General features: G+C 49.6%; 1 protein-coding gene and 1 pseudogene across 10 annotated transcripts in view; one reads left to right on the top strand and one right to left on the bottom strand.

Annotated features, from left to right (window-relative positions):
- Positions 1-19761, bottom strand: part of TRAF3IP1 (TRAF3 interacting protein 1) — a 66564-nt gene that overhangs the window by 30715 nt on the left and 16088 nt on the right. For 3 of the 10 annotated variants that reach the window (XM_067027284.1, XM_067027283.1, XM_067027289.1), the window contains 9 exons: positions 18010-18102; positions 16376-16480; positions 14214-14297; positions 13808-13828; positions 12574-12658; positions 12050-12133; positions 9215-9338; positions 8964-8997; positions 5894-5970 (listed from right to left, as the gene is read on the bottom strand). In XM_067027284.1, the coding sequence (XP_066883385.1) occupies positions 5894-5970; positions 8964-8997; positions 9215-9338; positions 12050-12133; positions 12574-12658; positions 13808-13828; positions 14214-14297; positions 16376-16480; positions 18010-18102 (707 nt within the window). Of the gene's footprint in view, positions 1-5893; positions 5971-8425; positions 8603-8963; positions 8998-9214; positions 9339-12049; positions 12134-12573; positions 12659-13807; positions 13829-14213; positions 14298-16375; positions 16481-18009; positions 18103-19761 lie in introns of those variants that run through there. The other 7 variants (XM_067027287.1, XM_067027291.1, XM_067027292.1 and 4 more) reach the window with 6 other exon arrangements.
- LOC131751657 (U6 spliceosomal RNA) lies at positions 7467-7562 on the top strand (annotated as a pseudogene).

The following is a 19761-nucleotide window of genomic DNA, read 5'->3' as shown; positions in this document are numbered from 1 at the left end:
TAAACTTAAGGATATAAAGCATGCTTAGAGGGAGATGTACAGTCTTAAATATATTTGTTTAAAATGACAAAGACTAAAAATAAATGAGTTGTATCTTTTACTCAAGAGGCTAGAAAAACTAAACACCCAAAGAAATTAAGAGGAAGAATGAAGAGTAGATATCAATGAAATGAAAATAAAAGTGAGTATCTACAAAACCAAAAGTTGATTCTTTGCTAGAGGGTGTCTCCTTCAATAGGTTTTTCAAAGTCTTATCAAAGGAAAAAAGACGCAAAACTTTTGGAAGAAAAGGAAAACTATAACTATAGATATATTTTTTAAATCATAAAAGTATCTTGAAACATCTTTTTGCCATGACTCTGTAAAATGTGCATGAAATAAGCAACTTCCTAGAGAAGCACCGTGGAAGGCACTGCTGGTTGACCCCCGTGTCTGATCTCCCTACTTACAGCAAAGCTTCCTGCCCTGTGTGCAGCCCACATGTGGTAGCCGTGCTGGTTCCAGAACCCTCGGCCCCTAGCCAGGCAGGCGGCCTCCACCACTTACCCAAGTGCCTTGCAAAATCATCATTTTCTGACCATGCCAGGCAATGAGAAAATCTGGCAAGTTCTAGTCTGTATTAATGGAACCTCTGATTGCTAGCTAAGCAAACGGATGCCTGGAATAAAGGTGTCACTTCACAGACCCCTTCGTGACAAAGATCCGGCCAATATAACGTTAAGTAGAAGTAGTGTGCCTCACTTCCATTAAACAGCCTAAAAGAGAAGAGGTGGGCCCTTCTCCTACTTCCCTTTCCCTTCTTGCTGGCTGGAACGCAGTCATGAAGGCTAGAGCCGACAGCCATTGTGGCCCACAAGGCGCCCTGAGGAATGGAGGTCACACGTGGAGGAAGGAGGCAGAGGGTCTGGATCACAACCACCTCCAGGCTGACTCATGATGACCTTCCACCTCACTTAAGCCACTACTGCTTCAGAGCTTTCCTCCACCCACAGGTAAAAGCAGAAAGGACCAGTTTGAGAGAACAGAAAAGCTAGCAACAGAGATGCCAACACTAAGAAAAGGGAGAGAGGAGGAGGAACCAGCAATGGAGACAGAGCAGGGGTGACCGGCATGGAGCAGGGGCACCAGAGGGGCACGCTGCTGTCCTGGGAGCCAAAGCAAGGAGGCACATCAAGGAGGCGCCCAGCTGAATCAGGTGCTACTGCTAATTCCAGTAAGATGAGGACTGAGAATTCCACGAGGAGGATTTAACAACCAGAAGGCAGGTGACCTGGACAAGAGCATCTCAGCAGAGTCGTTCACAAGAGGATGGGCAGGGGTGAACTGTAGCTGGCGAGTGCATCCAATTCCACTGAGGAAGAGTGTGCGGCCAACGCAAACTCAAGAAGGATGAAGACAAGTCCAACCAAAATCACAATAGGGTTTCTAATGGAACCACACAAACTGATTCTAAAATTCATACAAAGCCAGAAAGGTTTAAGAATAATAGCCAAGGGGCTTCCCTGGTGGCGCGGCGGTTGAGAGTCCACCTGCCGATGCAGGGGACGCGGGTCCGTGCCCCGGTCCGGGAAGATCCCACGTGCCGCGGAGCGGCTGGGCCCGTGGGGCCGTGGCCGCTGGGCCTGCGCGTCCGGAGCCTGTGCTCCGCAACCGGAGAGGCCACAACAGTGAGAGGCCCGCGTACCACACAAAAAAAAGAAAAAGAAAAAGGCTGATTAAATTTTATATCAAAATAGAAAAGTTCTGTATATAAAAAGACATTAAGTTAGACAAGTAACAGACTGGGAAGATGTTTACAGCATGAGACACAAGGGATTATTCCATGACACATGTAATATATGCAACCATAACACATACCATATATGATGTTTATTATTATAGGATATATGACATACGCCACGATTTTACACACACACACACACACACACACACACACACACACACACACACCAATAACAAAAGGAAAAACACCACTAAAGAAAATGGGCAAAGATGTGAACAGGCAACACACGAGAAGAAACCAGAGTGTCAATTCCAAAACCCACAAGTGCTGAAAATGGAAAGATTTTTCATAAACTTGGCACCAAAACTCATGTGAGGTTATTTTTAGCATCCTGCCCACCCCCTTAGTGGGACTCTTAATCCATGCTGTTGTGGAACTGTTCATGCAGGGATTAGAGGATATACAGTATATGTACCACATCACGTTTCTAAATCCAAATACTTCTGGCATCAGGAGTTCTGCATACAGGACTGTGAGTGAACCGACACCAGACAGTTGATATGAGGCCAGAGCAAGCAATACAAAGCCCCTAGCACAGAGCGAGGCAACAGATGTGTGTTGCTATTAATACTAAATTAAAGAAACAAGAAGATACAATCGTACATCCTTCAGATTGGCAAAAAAATTTGTTAAGGGTGACAAATTAACAAATGATGCTGGAACATTTGGATACCATATGCAAAAACAAACAAACTTCAATATACCTCGCATTATATACAAAAATAACTCAAAATATAAAACCTAAATCTATGAAACCTCTAGAAAATATATGAAGAAACCTCTATGACTGAGAGTTAGGCAAGACTTCTTAGACACAACACCAAAAGCACAACCAACAAAAACAGCAAACTGCTACTTTTTTTTTTTTTTTTTTTTTTTTTTGGTACACGGGCCCATGGGCCTCTCCCGTCGCGGAGCACAGGCTCCGGACGCGCAGGCCCAGCGACCATGGCTCACGGGCCCAGCCGCTCCGCGGCACGTGGGATCCTCCCGGACCGGGGCACGAACCCGTGTCCCCTGCATCAGCAGGCGGACTCTCAACCACTGTGCCACCAGGGAAGCCCCAAACCGCTACATTTGACTGCTTTAAAATTTTAAACTTCTGCTCTTTGAAAGACGCTGTTAAGAGAAGGAAAAGACAAGCCACAGACTGGATGAAAATATTTACACATCATGTCTGATAAGGGTCTCGTATCCAGAATATAAGAAGAATTCTCAGAACTCAACAGGAAGAAAACAACCAGCCTAATTTTAAAAGGGAGAAAAAAATGTGGACACTTTAGCAAAGAAGATATTAGAATTGGAAAAATAAGCACAGAAAAGACGTTCAACATCATTAGCAACTAAGAAAATGCAAATCAAACCCACAAGAAATGAAACAGATTGGCACACCGAGTGTGGATGGGCATGTACAGGAGCTGGAACTCAACTGCTGGTTGGGATGGAGAGGGTGCGGACACCCGGGAAGACAGTCTGGCAGTGTTTTAAAAAGGCGAACACACGGTTACCGCATGATCCAGCAGTCCCACTCCTAAGTACTTACCCAAAGGGATGACAGTATTTGTCCACACAAAGACTTGTTCGCAGCAGCTTTGTCTGCAACAGTCCCAAACTGGAAACAACCCCGATGCTCCTTGGCTGGTACATGGGTAAGCGCACAGCGGTACACCCATGCCGCCGACTACTTACTACTCAGCGGCAAAAGAAAAAGAGAACTGTTGATATGCGATGCAACGTGGAGATATCTCAAAATAATCAGGATGGATAAAAGGAGCCAGACCCAATAAAAAGTATATACCAACTGAGTCCATTCATACACGGTTCTAGGAACGCAAACTAAGGTGACAGAAGGCAGATGAGCGGCTGCTGGGGACTGGGGGGGGCGGGGACATGGAGAGAAGTGGGTGGGAGGGAGGGATGGATGCCCAAGGGCCATTTCTGAGGGCGACGGGCATGATCGTGATCTTGGCTGTGGCTGCACGGAAGTGTGGCAACAGACACTTTCATTCCACTCGGAGAACAAATCGGTACAGCCTTTGACAGTACCTGGTGAAACTGCAGCTCTGCCCGCACTCTGGCAGAGCAATTCCAGGTCTGGCACGGCCTCTGAAGTACGGGGGTCGCAAATCACAGGCCCAAGCCCGGTTCTGCTGTTGTGAATACAGTCTCATCGGAATGCAGCCACACATCTGTTTACTGGTATCTATGCTACAGCCGTTTGCAAGCCTGTCAGCAGAGATGAGACGTTACGACGGACACTGCATGGCTCTGAAGCCTTAAATATTTACTGTCTGGCCTTTTACAGAAGACGTTTCCTAACCACTGCTGGAAAGAGACACTGGCTCTTGTGTGCCAGGACACACGCAGAGGAGCCCGTGGAAGCACTGGTCACAACAGCAAAGGGCTGAAGAATCCTAAATGTCCATCAGTAAAGGAATTAATTACGGACCAACACTGGAATACCGTTCATCAGTTAAAATGAATAAACTAGATCTACTGGTATCAAAACAGGCAGGGTCTCAGAAACATCACGCTGTCTGACGAAAGCGACTTGCACAACAAATCAACAACAGGATAAAGTTACAAACTCATAAAGCCATGCAGATACATAAAAGTAAGGAGCACACCAAATTCATCTTAGCGGTTGCCCTCGTGAGAACAGGATTAGAGCAAGGACAGAAAGGACTTCAACTTTTCCTATACATTTTAACTTATTTTTGAAAATCTAATTAAAATGTTTTTAGAAGACCCACAAGTTAAATTTAAATCTGATGTCTATAACATACCAAAGAAAAAAAAGCAGAGAAACTTGCTGACTTTTCCCGCCCAACTGTAATACACATCGCCCCTGACTTCAGAACACTCACTAACTATACTTCTTTAAAGCAGCAAATGTTCACCAAACAAGGGAATTTTTTCCCTTTTATCTTCTGAAGTCAGAAGATCTACTAATCTGAAATTTACTCTTCAGAGGAAACTGAAACACAGGCCTAGTGTGCTTTGCAGAAAAACATAGCTATAAAATTTAAACCAACTGAAGCTTCAAAGGTTACCTACAGTAACAGCGCGAGGCCCACACTGGAGGTTTCTGACAGGGTTGCAGAAACACTGCCAGGGACACGGGGACAAGTCCTCAGGCCTATGACATATTAAAATGCCGCAGCAACCGACAATAAACGGCAGGAAGAGTTTTCCTCCTTTCAGAAGAGCGGGCAGTGGTGCTGCTGCCGGAACTCAGGCGACGCTACTCTACTCTCCCGTTACTGCTGTAAAGGGCCCCCCCTAATGGTGGGCTCGACCATGCAGCTCTCCTCAGTAGCTATTAATCCCGCAGGCCGCATCTGCATGCCAAACCAGGACATTTAAAGCAAAATTATCTACAACAAATAACCGTTCACTCAACTGGAAGGAAAGAAAAGCATCTCTGGGAGCGTGTGTGTAAAACTTACTGCAACTGCTGGCTGCTGAAAGAGCTAACGAACCAAGACCCCCAAATGAAGGTTTACTCTTGTTCTGTTAAGGCGCGATGACAGAGGCCTCGCCGCGGCATCTGAGGCACGCTGCCCGGCCTGCGGGGATCCACCCCAGGTCGCGTGCCCAAGGGCAGCGGCTGGTAGGAGGCCACGGGTTCCAACAAAGCCACATCACACACCTGTAAGGGAGACGGCTGGAGGCCAGATACAAATAGCGCGAGTATTTACAAGCCAGCCCCGAAAACCTCCCCCGACTCTGACTTTGTCATCAGCCAGGGCCATGCGGACAGCCTGTGCATTCTGCGCAGGGGGAAGGGACGCACCAGGCAGGAGGGGGTCGACGTGGGGTCAGAGCGGAACAGGCCTTGGACCCTGACTCCTGAGCTCCCAAGCAAGGCCACTGCCCCACCCAGGACGGGACGGGACGTGGGTCCAGGGAAGCAACGTCGCACCCCAAAAGCCCCAAATCTTCTATCCTCCCAACCGGAGGGTGGGGGAGACGAGAAGAGGCTTGTAAACATGTAAACAGACATTACTGATAATCACAACATTTGAGAGATGCTTCTAATTTTTAAACGTAAATGTGTGAAAGAGACTCTGCTGAAACGCCACTGTTTACAAAAAATCATTTTGTTACCTTCTCTCCAGGTTTGGGTGACTGCTGCAACTTCTCATAATCTTTCTTAGTCTCCAGAATTTTTTTGACAAGTCCTCCTGTTGGAAACCAGTGGTTTTACGTTAATGTGATTCTCTGCCCTAAGAAGCTATCCTGTTCTAAAGGGGTGGGGGGCTGGGGCTCAGGAGGAATACTTAGTTCTTATTCTTTCTCTTTCTGTACTGAAACAGCTTCAGATAATCATTATATGATAAAAGATCAAAGTAATTCTCTCAGCCTACTGTAGACTAAGTACGAATACTTTTTTTATATTGGGACAAGTCATCAACTTTTTTTTTTTTTTTTTAGAAAAAGGATTACTCGTGGGGTAAATATCATATGAAAAACCATTTGAATATATCTTGTTTGGTACATTTGACCTTGGAACCATGTGAATATTTTACATAAGGGAATATTTTAGATAAATAAAACAGAATTAAATCAAAAATTTCAAAGCCTAAAAGTTGAAAGCAACATGAAACTATAAACGTAACAGTATCGAAACCCTGAAGCATCATGAACTGTTAGCTCATGTTTGAAATCGTGTATCCACTGAATCAGAAGGTGGAGCAGTGTCACAATCCGTGCTCTGCAGGACTGAGACCCGAGGAAGAAGAGGTTCATCTGAAACCCTGAAATCAGACCTGCCTCCTTCCCCTTGACCCTGTTCCGGCCCCACCCCCCGTTACAGCTATGCAGGCCAAACGCACTTATCATCAAGTCCACCTCCTCCCACCGTGCCTTGAAACCAGAGCCCTAAGACCCTGGAGGTACATCAGAGAAAACCCACAGGAGCAAGTGCCTCCCTTTTTCCAGTTCTGAGGGACCATGAAGCAAATACCATGGAAGAGTCCCTTCTATTTGCTCCTTGAGGACAGAAGTGACGGTGACTTTTTCATTTTGGTTTTTTGCTTCTGTTTCTTAACTTTTTATAAATAAATAAACAAACATAACAGTATCATGTTGGCAAGCATAACCGAACAGAGAAGAATTGGTTGTACATCCCTAACGGGATATGCACTAAGAACAAAAAAGCAAAGAGATCTGCCACAAACGATCCTGCGGTGTTTCCAGCAATCACGGTGTTGTCCCCACCAGTGGCGCTGCTCTAATTGCTGTGAGTGCACAATGTAGGGTAAAGAAACCAACAGCTACTGCTCCTGGGAGCCAGGATGGGGGCACGAGACAGGAACGTACCTGCAAAAATCAAAGAACTTAGGAAGAACCCTGCAATCATACATCTAAATTGGAAATACCAGTACAAACTCAGGATATACTTTCCTACAAAAAAAATTAGAAAACCCCCAGAAACAATGACCAACTCAGAAGCAAGCTGCAGCCAGGCTCCTTAGAGACGCGGGGCGGGAAATACACAAAACAAGTCTGAAACATCATCCCACCATAAACAAGGAAGCTACAAAGTCCACTGGGATGCATCAAAAGGCCCCCACGGTCAAACACTGGACAACAGAACATCAAGGGGAAAACTGAGATGGACTGAAATGGAACACGTCAAGCGTGTTAAAAAACATGACATCATACAGACACCAAGCTCTTGCTTCGGCAGCACATATATTAAAATTGGAACGATACAGAGAAGATTAGCATGACACTTGTGCAAGGATGACATGCAAATTCGTTCCATATTTTTGTAAATCAGCTACTCCAATAAAAATTTAAAAAACAAACAAACAACAACAACAACCCACCACCACCACCACAGGCCTCATTCGTCACCCCTGCAGGTGCCAGGAGACAAATGCACCATTAAGAAAACTGATCGGTGAAGGGGACGCACGAAGCTGGGCCTCGGAGCGGCAAATTCCTGCAGCGGGAAAGCCGCTCAGTGCCGAGGCTGCCAACCAACCAAAACGTGCTGGAGGGGGGAGGGGGCGGGACGGGAACGGTCACTGTCCCCACAGCCCTCACGGAACAACAGACTGAGACCAAGCTCCAAGCACACGGACGGGCAGGTGTGATGAAGAACCGGCACCACTTGTCAGGTGTTCTTGCCCGAAAAACCTGAATCTAACCAAGTCTCTAGAACCAGTTTACAGCAACCGAAGAACGTGGAGGAAACCCACAACACCGGGGTGTGACAAGCAACACCCAACCGCGAGGAACTCTGCTGGACAACCGACCAGCCTCTTCAACAAATAAATTACAAGGGGGATGGGGTGGGAGCGGACCTACAGGCTTAGAGCAGGTTCAGAGTTAGATCCGCCAGCTGCAAACACAGGGACCTTATCTGGATTCTGACTCATACAAAACAGAAAAAAACCACACAAAACAACTGGAAAAAAAAAACAGGCATTTGATGATATTAAGGAATGACTGCTTTCTTTTTTTTTCTCTTTTTTTTTTTTTTTTAATATTTATTTGTTTATTTGGTTGTGCTGGTCTTAATTGCAGCATGTATGTGGGATCTAGTTCCCTGACCAGGTAACGAACCCAGGCCCCCTGCATCGGGAGCACAGTGTCTTATCCACTGCGCCACCAGGGAAGTCCCTGCTTTTTTAATATATAATAATGGAGTTATGGTTATGCTTTTTAAAAAATAACATGTTTATGGCAAAACTGATGCTCTCCAGGACCTGAAAGCAGTCGGTGGAGACTGAGATAAGACCAGATGGCCGCTCGCCGCAAAGGCTGCACGACAGTCAGGGGTTCACGGGACTCTTCTCTCTGCTTCTGTAAATGTTTGAAACCAGAGAAGACATTGTGCTTGGGAAGAAAACAATAGGACAGAACTGTCGACCCGGGAAGGACTTCAGGGTCATCCAATCCCACAGTCCAACCGTGCAGAAAAGAAGTGATGTCATCCCCACAACTGCCTACGGCTGCGCTCCAGGGTCCTGGCCACCCCCACGCCAGGCAGCTTCCATCACCTCCCAGAATAAACCACACACGGAGGAGGCGTCCATGCCCACGGCCTCCTATCTACTGCTACTCAAACCCCTGACCAAACCCTAGCAGACAAAGCTCATTTCACCAGATCCTTTCAAAACACACGGAGCAGACACATGTGTGCGCACACAACCCCAGGACTCACCGTGCTTCTCATCTTCTAATTCCACCGCTTGTACCTGAGCGGGAAAGGAAGGAGAAGAAAAGGAGATTGAGATTCGCTGGAGTCTCCAACTCATGCTTGCATGCATCTCAGCAGAGGTGACAAAATTAAAGATGGCAGAGAACTAACTGAAACGCTGGAGGAAAGTTCTGTCTACACAAATCTCAAAGTAGCAGAATTAATTCCAGTGCTGTTTGAGTGTGATTATAAAACATATGCTGTGGCTGACCAACCATTTCAAGCTCTGCCATCTCAGAGAGCTGGGGGGCAGCCTCCACCACAAACGGATCGTCGTCCTCATCGTCAGAATTCTGTGACTCTACGATCACATTTGAGATGGTTTTACCACTTCCTGTCCTAAATGAAAAGAAATTAGATTAAATTAGAAACATTCTCCGGGTCACACGTCCTCATCAATCCCAGTGTCTGGAACTGTGTCTGAGGTTCCCTGAGAGGAGGCCGGAGCTGAAGACACAGTCTGCAAACGTGAAGTCTGGGAAAAGCCGCCAGGCCCCGCCCCACCCCGTGCCGCCCCGCCCCACATCGTGCCCTCTTCCCAGCCGGGCTCGCTGCGGGACCAGCCCTGGGCCTGCAGCCCCTCTCCAGGAGAGGCCCGGTCTCCCAAGTAGCAAACCTCAGGGCAGGGGTGGCACTGGTGGCCCTGCTGGCCAGCGCCGCCCGAGACCCCTGCTCCTTGGTCTCTCTCGGGAACACAGCAGTCTCCTCGAGGCCCATCATTTGGCTGCTGGGCGCTGTCCCTGACCTACGCCCCCACCCAGTACCCTCACTTACACACCTCCTCTCCCTGAGGGCCTGCCATCATTCTGGACCAGTCCGACGTCCAGGGGCTCCTGACCTGGTCTCCCTGGTAACCGCCTCCACCCAAAGGCTCTCTCCTGCCTCCAGAGGCCACCGCCGGAACTGCCCCGCCTACTGTCACCCCGCCGCAGACCACCGCCAGCTGCCTACTGCTTAGGCACTGACTTCTGCTGCCCCTGCATTTGGACCACAGCCCCCAGACCCAAACACTCCATGGCTCCCCACCAGCCCCTCCTGCCCTCATTTCTCCCCTACCAACCTGACACAGTCACGCTCCAACAAATACCCTTCAGCCCCTGCCACTAACTCTCCGGCACACACGTACACACGCGTGCACACACGCTCTTCAGTGGGATGGGAGGTCCAGAAGGAGTCCCTGCACTTGGGTGTGAACTCTCAACACAACACCCGCTTCCCACTAACACCTTCGGCTCCATGCCCCGGGTCCTCAGACACCCCCAGCTGCCCGTCCTGCCCCACCAGGACCGACCCTGCCTCGTCCGTGGTCTTCCGCGCCCTCTGCACACCCCGCCGGCCTGCACCCCACCGCTTCCAACTCACGAAAGCCTCCCCCGCATCCTTCCCCTCAGCAAATCCTCTCCATCCTCACCCTCGTCCCCGAATGCTGCCGCCACGTGCCTGCCCTGCGAGGCCTCCCTCCTTCTGGCCTCCGACCTCCAGGTCCCGAGGAGGGTCAAGGTTTTCCCTGGGCTTATGGAGGCTTCCAGATCTTTCTCCCTAAAATCTCCCAACTCTGGATCTCACGTTGTCAGAGATTCCCCGAGAATCAGAGTCTCGCCCTGAACCCCATCATGAGTGCTGCCGTCTGCCAATCCTGGGCCTCACCCCTGCACTCCAGGCTCCTGGCTTCACTCCTGAGGATTTCAAGGGCTGAGAAATGACCCTTCCAGGTCCTGGGCTCTAGGGTCCCCGGATTCTCCCGCCTCTGTCCCTTAGCCACACTCCCAGGGTGATGCCTTGTCACTGCCACTGACAGCAAACGCTTAACCGCGAATCCAAGCACTCACTCTGTGACCACCCCCACCCATCTTCCCAGCTCTGGCTGGAGAACAAAGGCCTCGCGATGCTGACCCATCACTTCACCCCACGTGCCCCGGGAGGCACCCCACAGACCCCTGGGGTGGGGCTGCCTGTCCTCCACGGGATGTTCAGCAGCATCCTTGGCCCCAAGCCCCAACTAGATGCCAAGGGCCTCCCCTCCAATTCCTCCCCAGTCACGATGCTACAAAACGTCCCCAGACGTGGCCCCGGGCTGGGGCGGCCCCCGGATGAAGATCTCTGCCCTCGTCCGTTCACCAGCCCCTCTCGTGGAGGACGCTATCTACCTCCTCCTCTCTCCTCCGAGCCCTGCTCCTCCTCCCCCAGACTCGCTATTGGCTCAGGAGAAAGATGAAGAGCCAGGGTCTCTCACCTCCCGGGGTCTCACCCGCCCGCCAGCCCCCCGGCCTTCTCTGAGGCCACTCCCTCCACGTCCTGGCCCACCCAAGGGCTCTGTTCCCACAATCCCCTCTCCCCACCCCGCCACGCCAGCATCTCCAGTCTCCCCCTCTCCACTGGACCATCCCCCGCACCAGAAAAACGTGCTAGCCGGCTCATCTTAAAAACACAGACCCCTAACTTGCCTTGACGTTGCACATCCCTCCGCTTCCCCCACAACCGCAGGTAAAACAGGTCTACGCCGCCTCCAGGCCCTGCCCCCAGGCCCCGCCTCCCGTTCCATCTGAAGCCCACTCCGACCAGCCTGTTTTCTCTTCCCAGTTTTTTGTTTTGATTTTCTGTACTGGATCCACAGGTAGATTTGTAAAATTTATAAACGCCCGGCCTGAGGCCTGTCTTTATACTGCGCATGACGTTCTGACCACCTTTTGTTTTTTAATTTTTGTGCAATGAAGCCTTTACATTTTTTAATCCTGTTTTTCCCCTCATTGTTTTTATGCTTAGAAAATCCTCTACTTAGAGATGGGGGCAATCCACGTTCCCCGTAACTGTAGGAGCACGAACACCTGTGTCTTCCCTCACTTCTTCCATCTGAAGTGTGTGGCAGGAGCGAGGTTTGAAGTCACGGTCTACCCCGGGTTCTCTTTTACTCAACAGCAAGTGCTCCCCGCACCATCTGCTGCCCGCTCCACCCCCGTCTCTCAGCACGTGCACGACCCTCACCCATCCCTGTCCCACCAGCGCCAGGGAAGCCCTGCCCCTCGGTGCCAACGCGGACGCCAGGGCCTCACCTGTCCGTTGTCAGCACCTCCACACTCTCCGGCCGCCTGAGCCGGGGAGGTGCGGGCCGTGCGCTCCCGGGCCGAGGTATCCTCCTAAAAAGGGATACAAGACACTTGCACATTTCAAAGTGGACAGATGAAAACCCACATTAATGTTAATGCTCATTTCCAGGCCACCATCAATATGCCAGTTAGGGCACAGCCTGCAGAATACTGAGAACGTTCCATTAACCTGACAAGTCTAAAAGTATCCATCTTTTAATCTTACATTCTCGTTAATTTTAAGGTACAAAAAGTAGTAACATAACTATCAGGAATCAAACCATGACATAATTTAGCCTTAAGTACGAATTTCCCTCAATCTCTAAAACATTCTCCATGAGTCAGTTACACCTCAGGTACAAGAAAATTAAACAGTTTTTGCTTTCTTTGTACACATACTTCCTCACAATTAAGCTCAAGCATGAAATGAGCTGTGGAAGGCACGGAGAGGAGCCGGGCAGCCGCCCGGGTGGGAACCAGAGCACACCAACCTGACAGCGGCTGGGAGCTCGCCGGGCAGCTCGGAATTCTCCGGCACCTCACACTTCTCCTGGCCAGAAGGTCCGACGTCTCCTTCTGGACGGACAGCAAGCCGACCAGCAGTTCACAAAGAAAGAAACAAACAACTAGTAAATATGTGAAGAGACAGCAACCAAACAACTGAAAATATAAATGAGCTTTTTTTCATCCATCATATTCTGATGAAGTTAAAACAGACACCTGACGTCTGAATTTGGGGGGAGATTTGGGGAAATGGGCACACTCAAACCCTGGGAATACAAACTGGTTTAACTTCTCAAGAAACAGAATTCAAAAGGTAGGTGGGTTAATCAAGTCGGCAATTTAACTTCAAGGAAGTACAAGCTAAGGGAAGAAGTGGACACGTGTAACCTCGTGTCAAGACGCTCACCCGTCAGCATTTACAACGGTGACAGACACTAGGAAACTTCAGGAAACTGCGGTTTGTGAGACCCTCGTATAAACAGTCATCGTGTTAATGTATGTATAATCAGCAGAGTAGGGTAACATAGCTGAGAATTGCATAAACGTGGGTGGGGCTCTAGAAGGACATTCATTCAAGTTATGAGCAGGGGGGGTGCCAGTGCTTTTCATTTTCTTCTTCATATTTTTCTGCATTTTTAAGGTATTTTACTTTGGCTCTATACCACATTATTTTTTTTTTATTTTTTTTTTTTTTTTTTTTTTTTTTTTTTTGCGGTACGCGGGCCTCTCACTGTTGTGGCTGCTCATGTGGGATCCTCCTGGACCGGGGCACGAACCCGCGTCCCCTGCATCGGCAGGTGGACTCCCAACCACTGCGCCACCAGGGAAGCCCTATACCACATTATTTTTATAATCTGAATAAAGTTTTGCTCATTTTGATAAATATTTAATGAGTAAATAATAAGCCCAAACTATAATGTCAAGACAATTAAATTTACTCTTACTATTTAAAGTAAAAGGACTTTATACATTAAAAAATAGTAAAATCAGAATTTGATTATTGGAAATACAGTTTACACTCAGGAAGAAATTCTGAAATGTATTCTTTTGAAACGTATTTTCATAAAATATGAAAATTAAATCTTAACCTGGTGTAGTTATGTTTCCTTAAGTTACTTTCACTAATCCAATTTGTAAAACATAAATCTGAGAGTACATGTTAATAACTATACACGTGTACACAATTTACACCAAACAGATTTACTTAAGGCTATTCCTTACCTGCATCACTAGGAGAATCACCTAAACAAACAAAAAAAAAAGGTGCATCAGAAAATCAACTTCTGTGTTAGGAAACCTCAGTATATTAAATGAGCAGAACAGGATTAGAGAGAAATACATAATAATTTTGGATGTCTACTGGGGAAAAAAATGGTCACTTCCTCATAGCCTTTTTTCTAGTTTCCTACTGCCACTGCTTTATTTTCAAAGAAAGAAAGACAAAGAACAAACAAAACTATGAATCAGAACATGTTATTACATGAAAACAGGAAGCAGTGATGAGGAGAAAGTGTACCCATCAAAGAGCTGAAAGAAACAGAAGATGGAGAAGGTGACAGAGCCTCAAGGCCACGGAAGGACCGACTCCATGTGTGGGGGACGAGCCGGGGTGAACTGGCGAACGCACCTTGGGGCGTTTTCAAGGCTCTGGATGGAAGCAAGCAAGAGCCCGTCTTACATAACTCAGCAGCGAGTGTTTCTCCATCGGCTCCTAAATAAGAAGAAAGTGTCTCTGCCCCACACGGGCCTGCCTTGACACTCTTCCCCCAGGACCCTTTCTCTTCAAGTGCCGCTTTATGGGGACAAACGCGACCGACGTGGCCACAGTCAACGAGAGAGGCGTTGCAGGGGTGGGTGGACCCAGGAAGGTCTCTGTGTCACACTCCTGAAGTGCATGAACGCGTGTGCAGAAGACCCCAAACTCCCTGGATTCAGGTGAGGGCCTGGACAGACGGGCCCGGGGATGCGCCCAGCTTACCCTCAGGACACACAGAAGCGACAGACAAGTGCCCCTCAGACCCCGGAGCTGTGCACCGGCGGGGGGACCTCGAGCGCTTTGGGTGGCCTGTGGACGCTACGGTCAGAGCCACAGAAACGCTGCCCCAAAGAGGGCGGCTCTAGCGGTGGGGGGGGGGGCACGCTTAGGGCATCGGGGGGACCCGGGAGCCCTCTAGTACCCCATCTGCATGGGACACAAAGCCTCCCGGAGGTCCCGCCCCACAGAGGGAAAAGGCGAGGACAGGCCTGGGGAGGGTGGCTCCAGACGGAGCCTCTGGAAGACAGGGGGACGGGGGCTGACCGGGAGGACGCGCAGCGGCCGCAGCCGCCCTCCTCGCCGTCCTGCTGCCTGGTGTGCGGGAAAGAGACCAGCGTGAGGGCCTCTGGGCCACTGGGGCCCCGACGCCACACCCCCAGACTCTCTTCAAAGCCCATGCCCTCGGCGTCGCCGGGGACAGGCCGTGGGTCCCGGAAAGATGGCTGAGTCACGGGCTGATGCCCAGGTGGTGAGGGCACACGGCAGCCCCGCCCACAGATCGGCCCGGCCCCTGGGCGCCCCGTCCTCGCGGATGCCCAGGTCCTCTGCGGCTCCACCTCCTCCCCAGATTCCGGGGCCGAGGCGGCCGGACGTGCAGGCGCTCTGTCCCCCTCGTCCCTCGTCCCAGGTGAGCGCACGCTCAGAGCCGGCCGCACCCCCTCTGAGCTCGGGGAACCTGCCCCGAGGGGTCTGCGCGCCTCGAGACTCTGGCGCTCCCGCCTCCCCGCCACTCCACAGCCCAGGCCGCTCTCGCCTCCGGACCGCGCGCTGCACTGCCCACGTGGAGGCCATCTGAGTAGGGCTCAGCCACTCATCGTAAAAATGCCATCGGCTTCCTGCTGCGAAGCTCCCTGACGTGGCCACTGGCCCCAGCTCTCACCCCTGCCCCTGCCCAAAGGCCCTCCCTGACCCTCCCCCAGAGAGTGCAGAGTCCCTCCCCCCGGACCACCCCCAGCACCCCTGAGGGCACCTACTGGCTTCTGCCCACTCATGCACTCACTGCCTTATGGCCTGGCACACATTAGGCCTTCAACCAACATTTTCTACTGGAACAAACTAACAAATGTCGGCCCTCGCCCGGCCGTGCCCCTGCTGCCCCGGTGCCGACACCCTGCACCAGGCCCAGCACTGGGGCACGCACGACTCACGTGCCACGGGGCACGTGCACCCCTCCATGCTCGAAGGAGCTCCAGGGCCTTAAAAAGCAAATGCTGAACGTGGACTTTACCACGACTTCTTTTTTTTAACTGCTGAGAAAACCGGTGCCAAAAGCAGAACTCCACTGAGGTAGGACTGAAGACAGAGGACATCACAGACAGAAACGCCACAGTCGTGACAGCGCTCGGAGCTGCTTACAGGTCCTCTTCGGACCTGAAACCTGGGGGATGCAGCTCGACCTCTGGGACCCCCAGCAGCAAGCGAGGCTTGTTCCTGTCGCCCCGACACCCCGGGCTTTCCCACAGGACCTCAGAAGGAACCCTGGGGACACAGGAGAGTCTGCTGCCATCAGGCAGTGGCTAGAAGACGCTTTCCAGTTTCTGCAAAAAGGCAAAAGTGAGCCACTTGCCACGTTCAGTCCTGATGGTGTGGAGAACGAGGGACTGGACTCCCTGGGGGGTCAAAGACTCAGGGAACCCGTGGCTGCAGCCATGGCCTTGGGATGGATGAGAGGCGTCCACACAGGCAGCGCCACATCTGGGGTGCCGGGTCTCCCTCAGGGGACAGGAGTGGTTGACAAGGGGCCCCCCTCTCACCTTTCTGCTTTACTGCTGGTTCTGGCTCAGCACTTTCTCGCCGCTGCAGACTAGATGAATTAGCATCTGAAACGCTAGCTGAGTTAGTATTAGCCTCCTCTGTCCCTGATTGAGACACAGTTAAATGGGTTATTAAGACGGAACTGGCCATCAGCGGCACCTCACTTATCTATGCTTCCCCACTGCAAGCTTCCCAAGGAGGACCCAGGGCAGCTTCTAGAAAACACACCTACCTAGAACGCTCCTCCCAGGCCTGGCTCTGGGATCAGGAGAGCGGGAAGGGACACCCAGACGTGAGCAGACCCCACCCACGTGGCCCAGGCAGAGGCCTGGGCTCCCATAGCCAAAGCACCCTGGCCCCCCATTTCCAGGACCACCCGACACTACCAGTCTCCCCTCATCTCCCCACGACAGCCAGGCCTGGGAGTCACAAGCTGCAAACAGGTTGCAACTTCAGGAAAGCAGGAGCAAAAGGGAAAATATTTCTGGCCTCGTGCACAGCCCTAGACGTGTCAAAAGCTCCCAAATACTTGCCTCCTGATTACCGACTGATGTGCGAATGTTTATAAAAACAGAAAAAAAACACCAGATACCTGAGAAATAAAACATTTTTTCCTAGTAAAATCAAAAGGAGCTGTGCTGGGGGAACAGATTTTGAATTGTGGCAGGACCCAGGGAGGAAATCTGACCCGTTACTAAAGGACCCTCCCCCACACTCTCTAAAATGGATCAGGAGACAAAAATAAAATTAGGAAAATGTTCCCTTTCCTAAAACACGATCTTATAATTTCTTGAAAGTACTCAAAGAAATAGTTTATGTCAGAATTAAACTGTCACTATCAGAGAACTGCTTGATAATAGACAACATATAATTTTCTGAGGAAATTTTTTTTTTTGATCTGCAAAAATGATGCTGACTTAAATAGTCTGATTCAAGTATATAGTTAATTATTTATGCTATCTCATAGGATCAACAAGAAATACCCTTAAGTTCTAAAACAAACAAATCTAAAAATAAGTATAAGCTAAGCAGCTGTAGATTATCAATTTTAGAAGAAAACACCCCAATAACTTTAAGTTGTCATGTTATTTGAAAGTATCAAATATTTTCTATATTGTACAAAACCCACCAGCACTGTAAGTAAATTACAAATGCATTATTTCTGTCCATAGCTTGAGGAGACCAATGACACTTTGCACAATTTTATCTCCTCAAAGCTCTTTCTTTTTTTACTTTTTTGAGAGGCCTATGATGGTTGTTTTAACGTTTCTAGTGGTATTCTTAAGTGAGGTTTACTAAACCCCAAATTCACACAAACAGAAAGAACATAAAAACAGACTATCATTCACTAATAATACTACAATCAATCCTTAATCAGAGGGCAGGTTAACCAGCTTGCCAAGCAAACAGCTTTTAAAAAAATAACACACCCATAATAAATTAAAATTACTATGAATTGGCAAAAAAAAAAAAAAATCAGTGCATTAGCACAATCTGCTGAGTTAGCGGCAATTACTGAGCCCTGCAGGTAAGGACGTGGGCGGAGCGCCGCCCCAATAAGATCACCTGCACAAAGCTGGGGGCACGGGCTGGGGCCACGGCGACTGCACCAGACCCTCTCCCTGAAACTCACCAAGCAGTGCAGAGCCCACAGCACTGCACAAGCAGCTTATGGTTCTGCCAGGCCTCCGTGCAAAGTTCAGCTGCACGGAGGTGTTGACTACACCTGAGGGTAAATGCAAATAACCAGGGTTTAAAATGGGCGGATCTGCCTGGCCCAGCGACCAGCCTTAGCATCATATCATGGGATACAGAGACATTAAGTGCATCCTGACAGGACATAAGGTAAAGGGCACAGCATCACCTACGTAGGGGTGAGGGCGAAGCAATCTCTTCAACCCAAATCTGATCAGGCCTTTAGATCTAACCGAAATACCGGGGGGTCGGGGGTGTGTGTGCCATAAGTTAAATGACACCACAAGGAAGCAATCAGGCAAACACAGAGGAGGGAACACTGTGCAGGACAAGCAACCCCACCTCTCCAAAAAGTCAATGTTCTGGAACGAGAGGTGGGGGAAGGGGGGCTGTTCCAGATTCAAAGAGGTTAAAGAGACAAAGAGGATAATAAAAAACTTACAGTGTGCTCTGGATCCTGTTTTTTAAAAAATAACATTGTTGAGACAATAAGAATGCAGACTGGGTTTTAGATGCTCCTGGGGAATGCCAAGTCTGTTGGGTGCAACAATAATTTTACGGCTATGTAGGAACATTTTTTTTTTGAGGTGCATGCTTAAGTATTTAAATGGAATTATTGAGAGATAAAGTATTAAAATGTTTTTAAAATACTCTGAAATATTTCATAAAACTATGTCACTATAGATGAAGCAAGTATGTCAAAATGTTAGGACTACTGAATCTACACGAGAGGTACATGGGTGCGAATGGTTCTATTCTTTCCATGTATTTTTCATGATGAAAACGTCTGAACAATAAAACAAAATGAAATGAGCAAACCCAAGCAAAATGAAGACGTGGATGGCGCGAGGTTCCGGGAAAACGTAAAAGACGATCAAACAGCTGCAGAAGGAGCGGGAAAACGTAAAAGACGATCAAACAGCTGCAGAAGGAGCGAGTCTCCTCAGACAGCCTGCATGACAATGCGAGCAGGGGAAGAAGACGGTCATGCTTTGAGAAAGACATGGATAAATTCCTCGCTGAATCCTTCAATCCGCCTGCAAAGGCAAACGAGGGCCACCACGCCCAACCATTGTCCTGGCCACGCCAGGCCCTGCGCAGTCAGCCCGACGGGGCCAGGCGTTGGTTTGAAGCGCTGGCCAGGAGAGGAAGGGGACCGGGAGGGCAGACCCAGTGGCCTGGATCTGGAAGCCGTAATCAATCTGGGAACGTAAGGAACCCTAACAACTGCTGGCGAGCCCTGAATTCCGTTAGTAATTTGTGATGACAGGGAACGGGGTGTGTGCAGTGACAGGACTCAAGGGAGGAGGGTGTGCAGGGAGGGAGGCTCACCAGGACCACCCAGGGACAGGGAGTGCACCGGACTCTGCTGGCGGCCACCAGGTGGCACCACAGGCTTCCTTCTAATCTCCGCAAAGCACTCAACTGGGGAACTGCCTGCTGCAGTGTGTCCTGTGCTTCTTAAACACTGAGCTTTTATTCTTTTCACACACGCAGGTAAAGACCTATAGAGATCCGTAAAGTCTAACATATGTCTAAAGAACTACCCCAATTTATCTGAAATCCAGCGTAGCATCTCAGACCAGCGCTGACTCACCCTGACTTGGGGCTCTCGGTCAACGTTATACATAAAGTGATCAGTGCTGAAGCAGTGGTGCACGGCACGTCTGTGACCAGCCGGCCACTCCAC

This window comes from Kogia breviceps, chromosome 2 (genome assembly GCF_026419965.1).
Source record: "Kogia breviceps isolate mKogBre1 chromosome 2, mKogBre1 haplotype 1, whole genome shotgun sequence".
Lineage (NCBI taxonomy): Eukaryota > Metazoa > Chordata > Mammalia > Artiodactyla > Physeteridae > Kogia > Kogia breviceps.
This window is presented reverse-complemented; position numbering and strand designations above follow the sequence as displayed.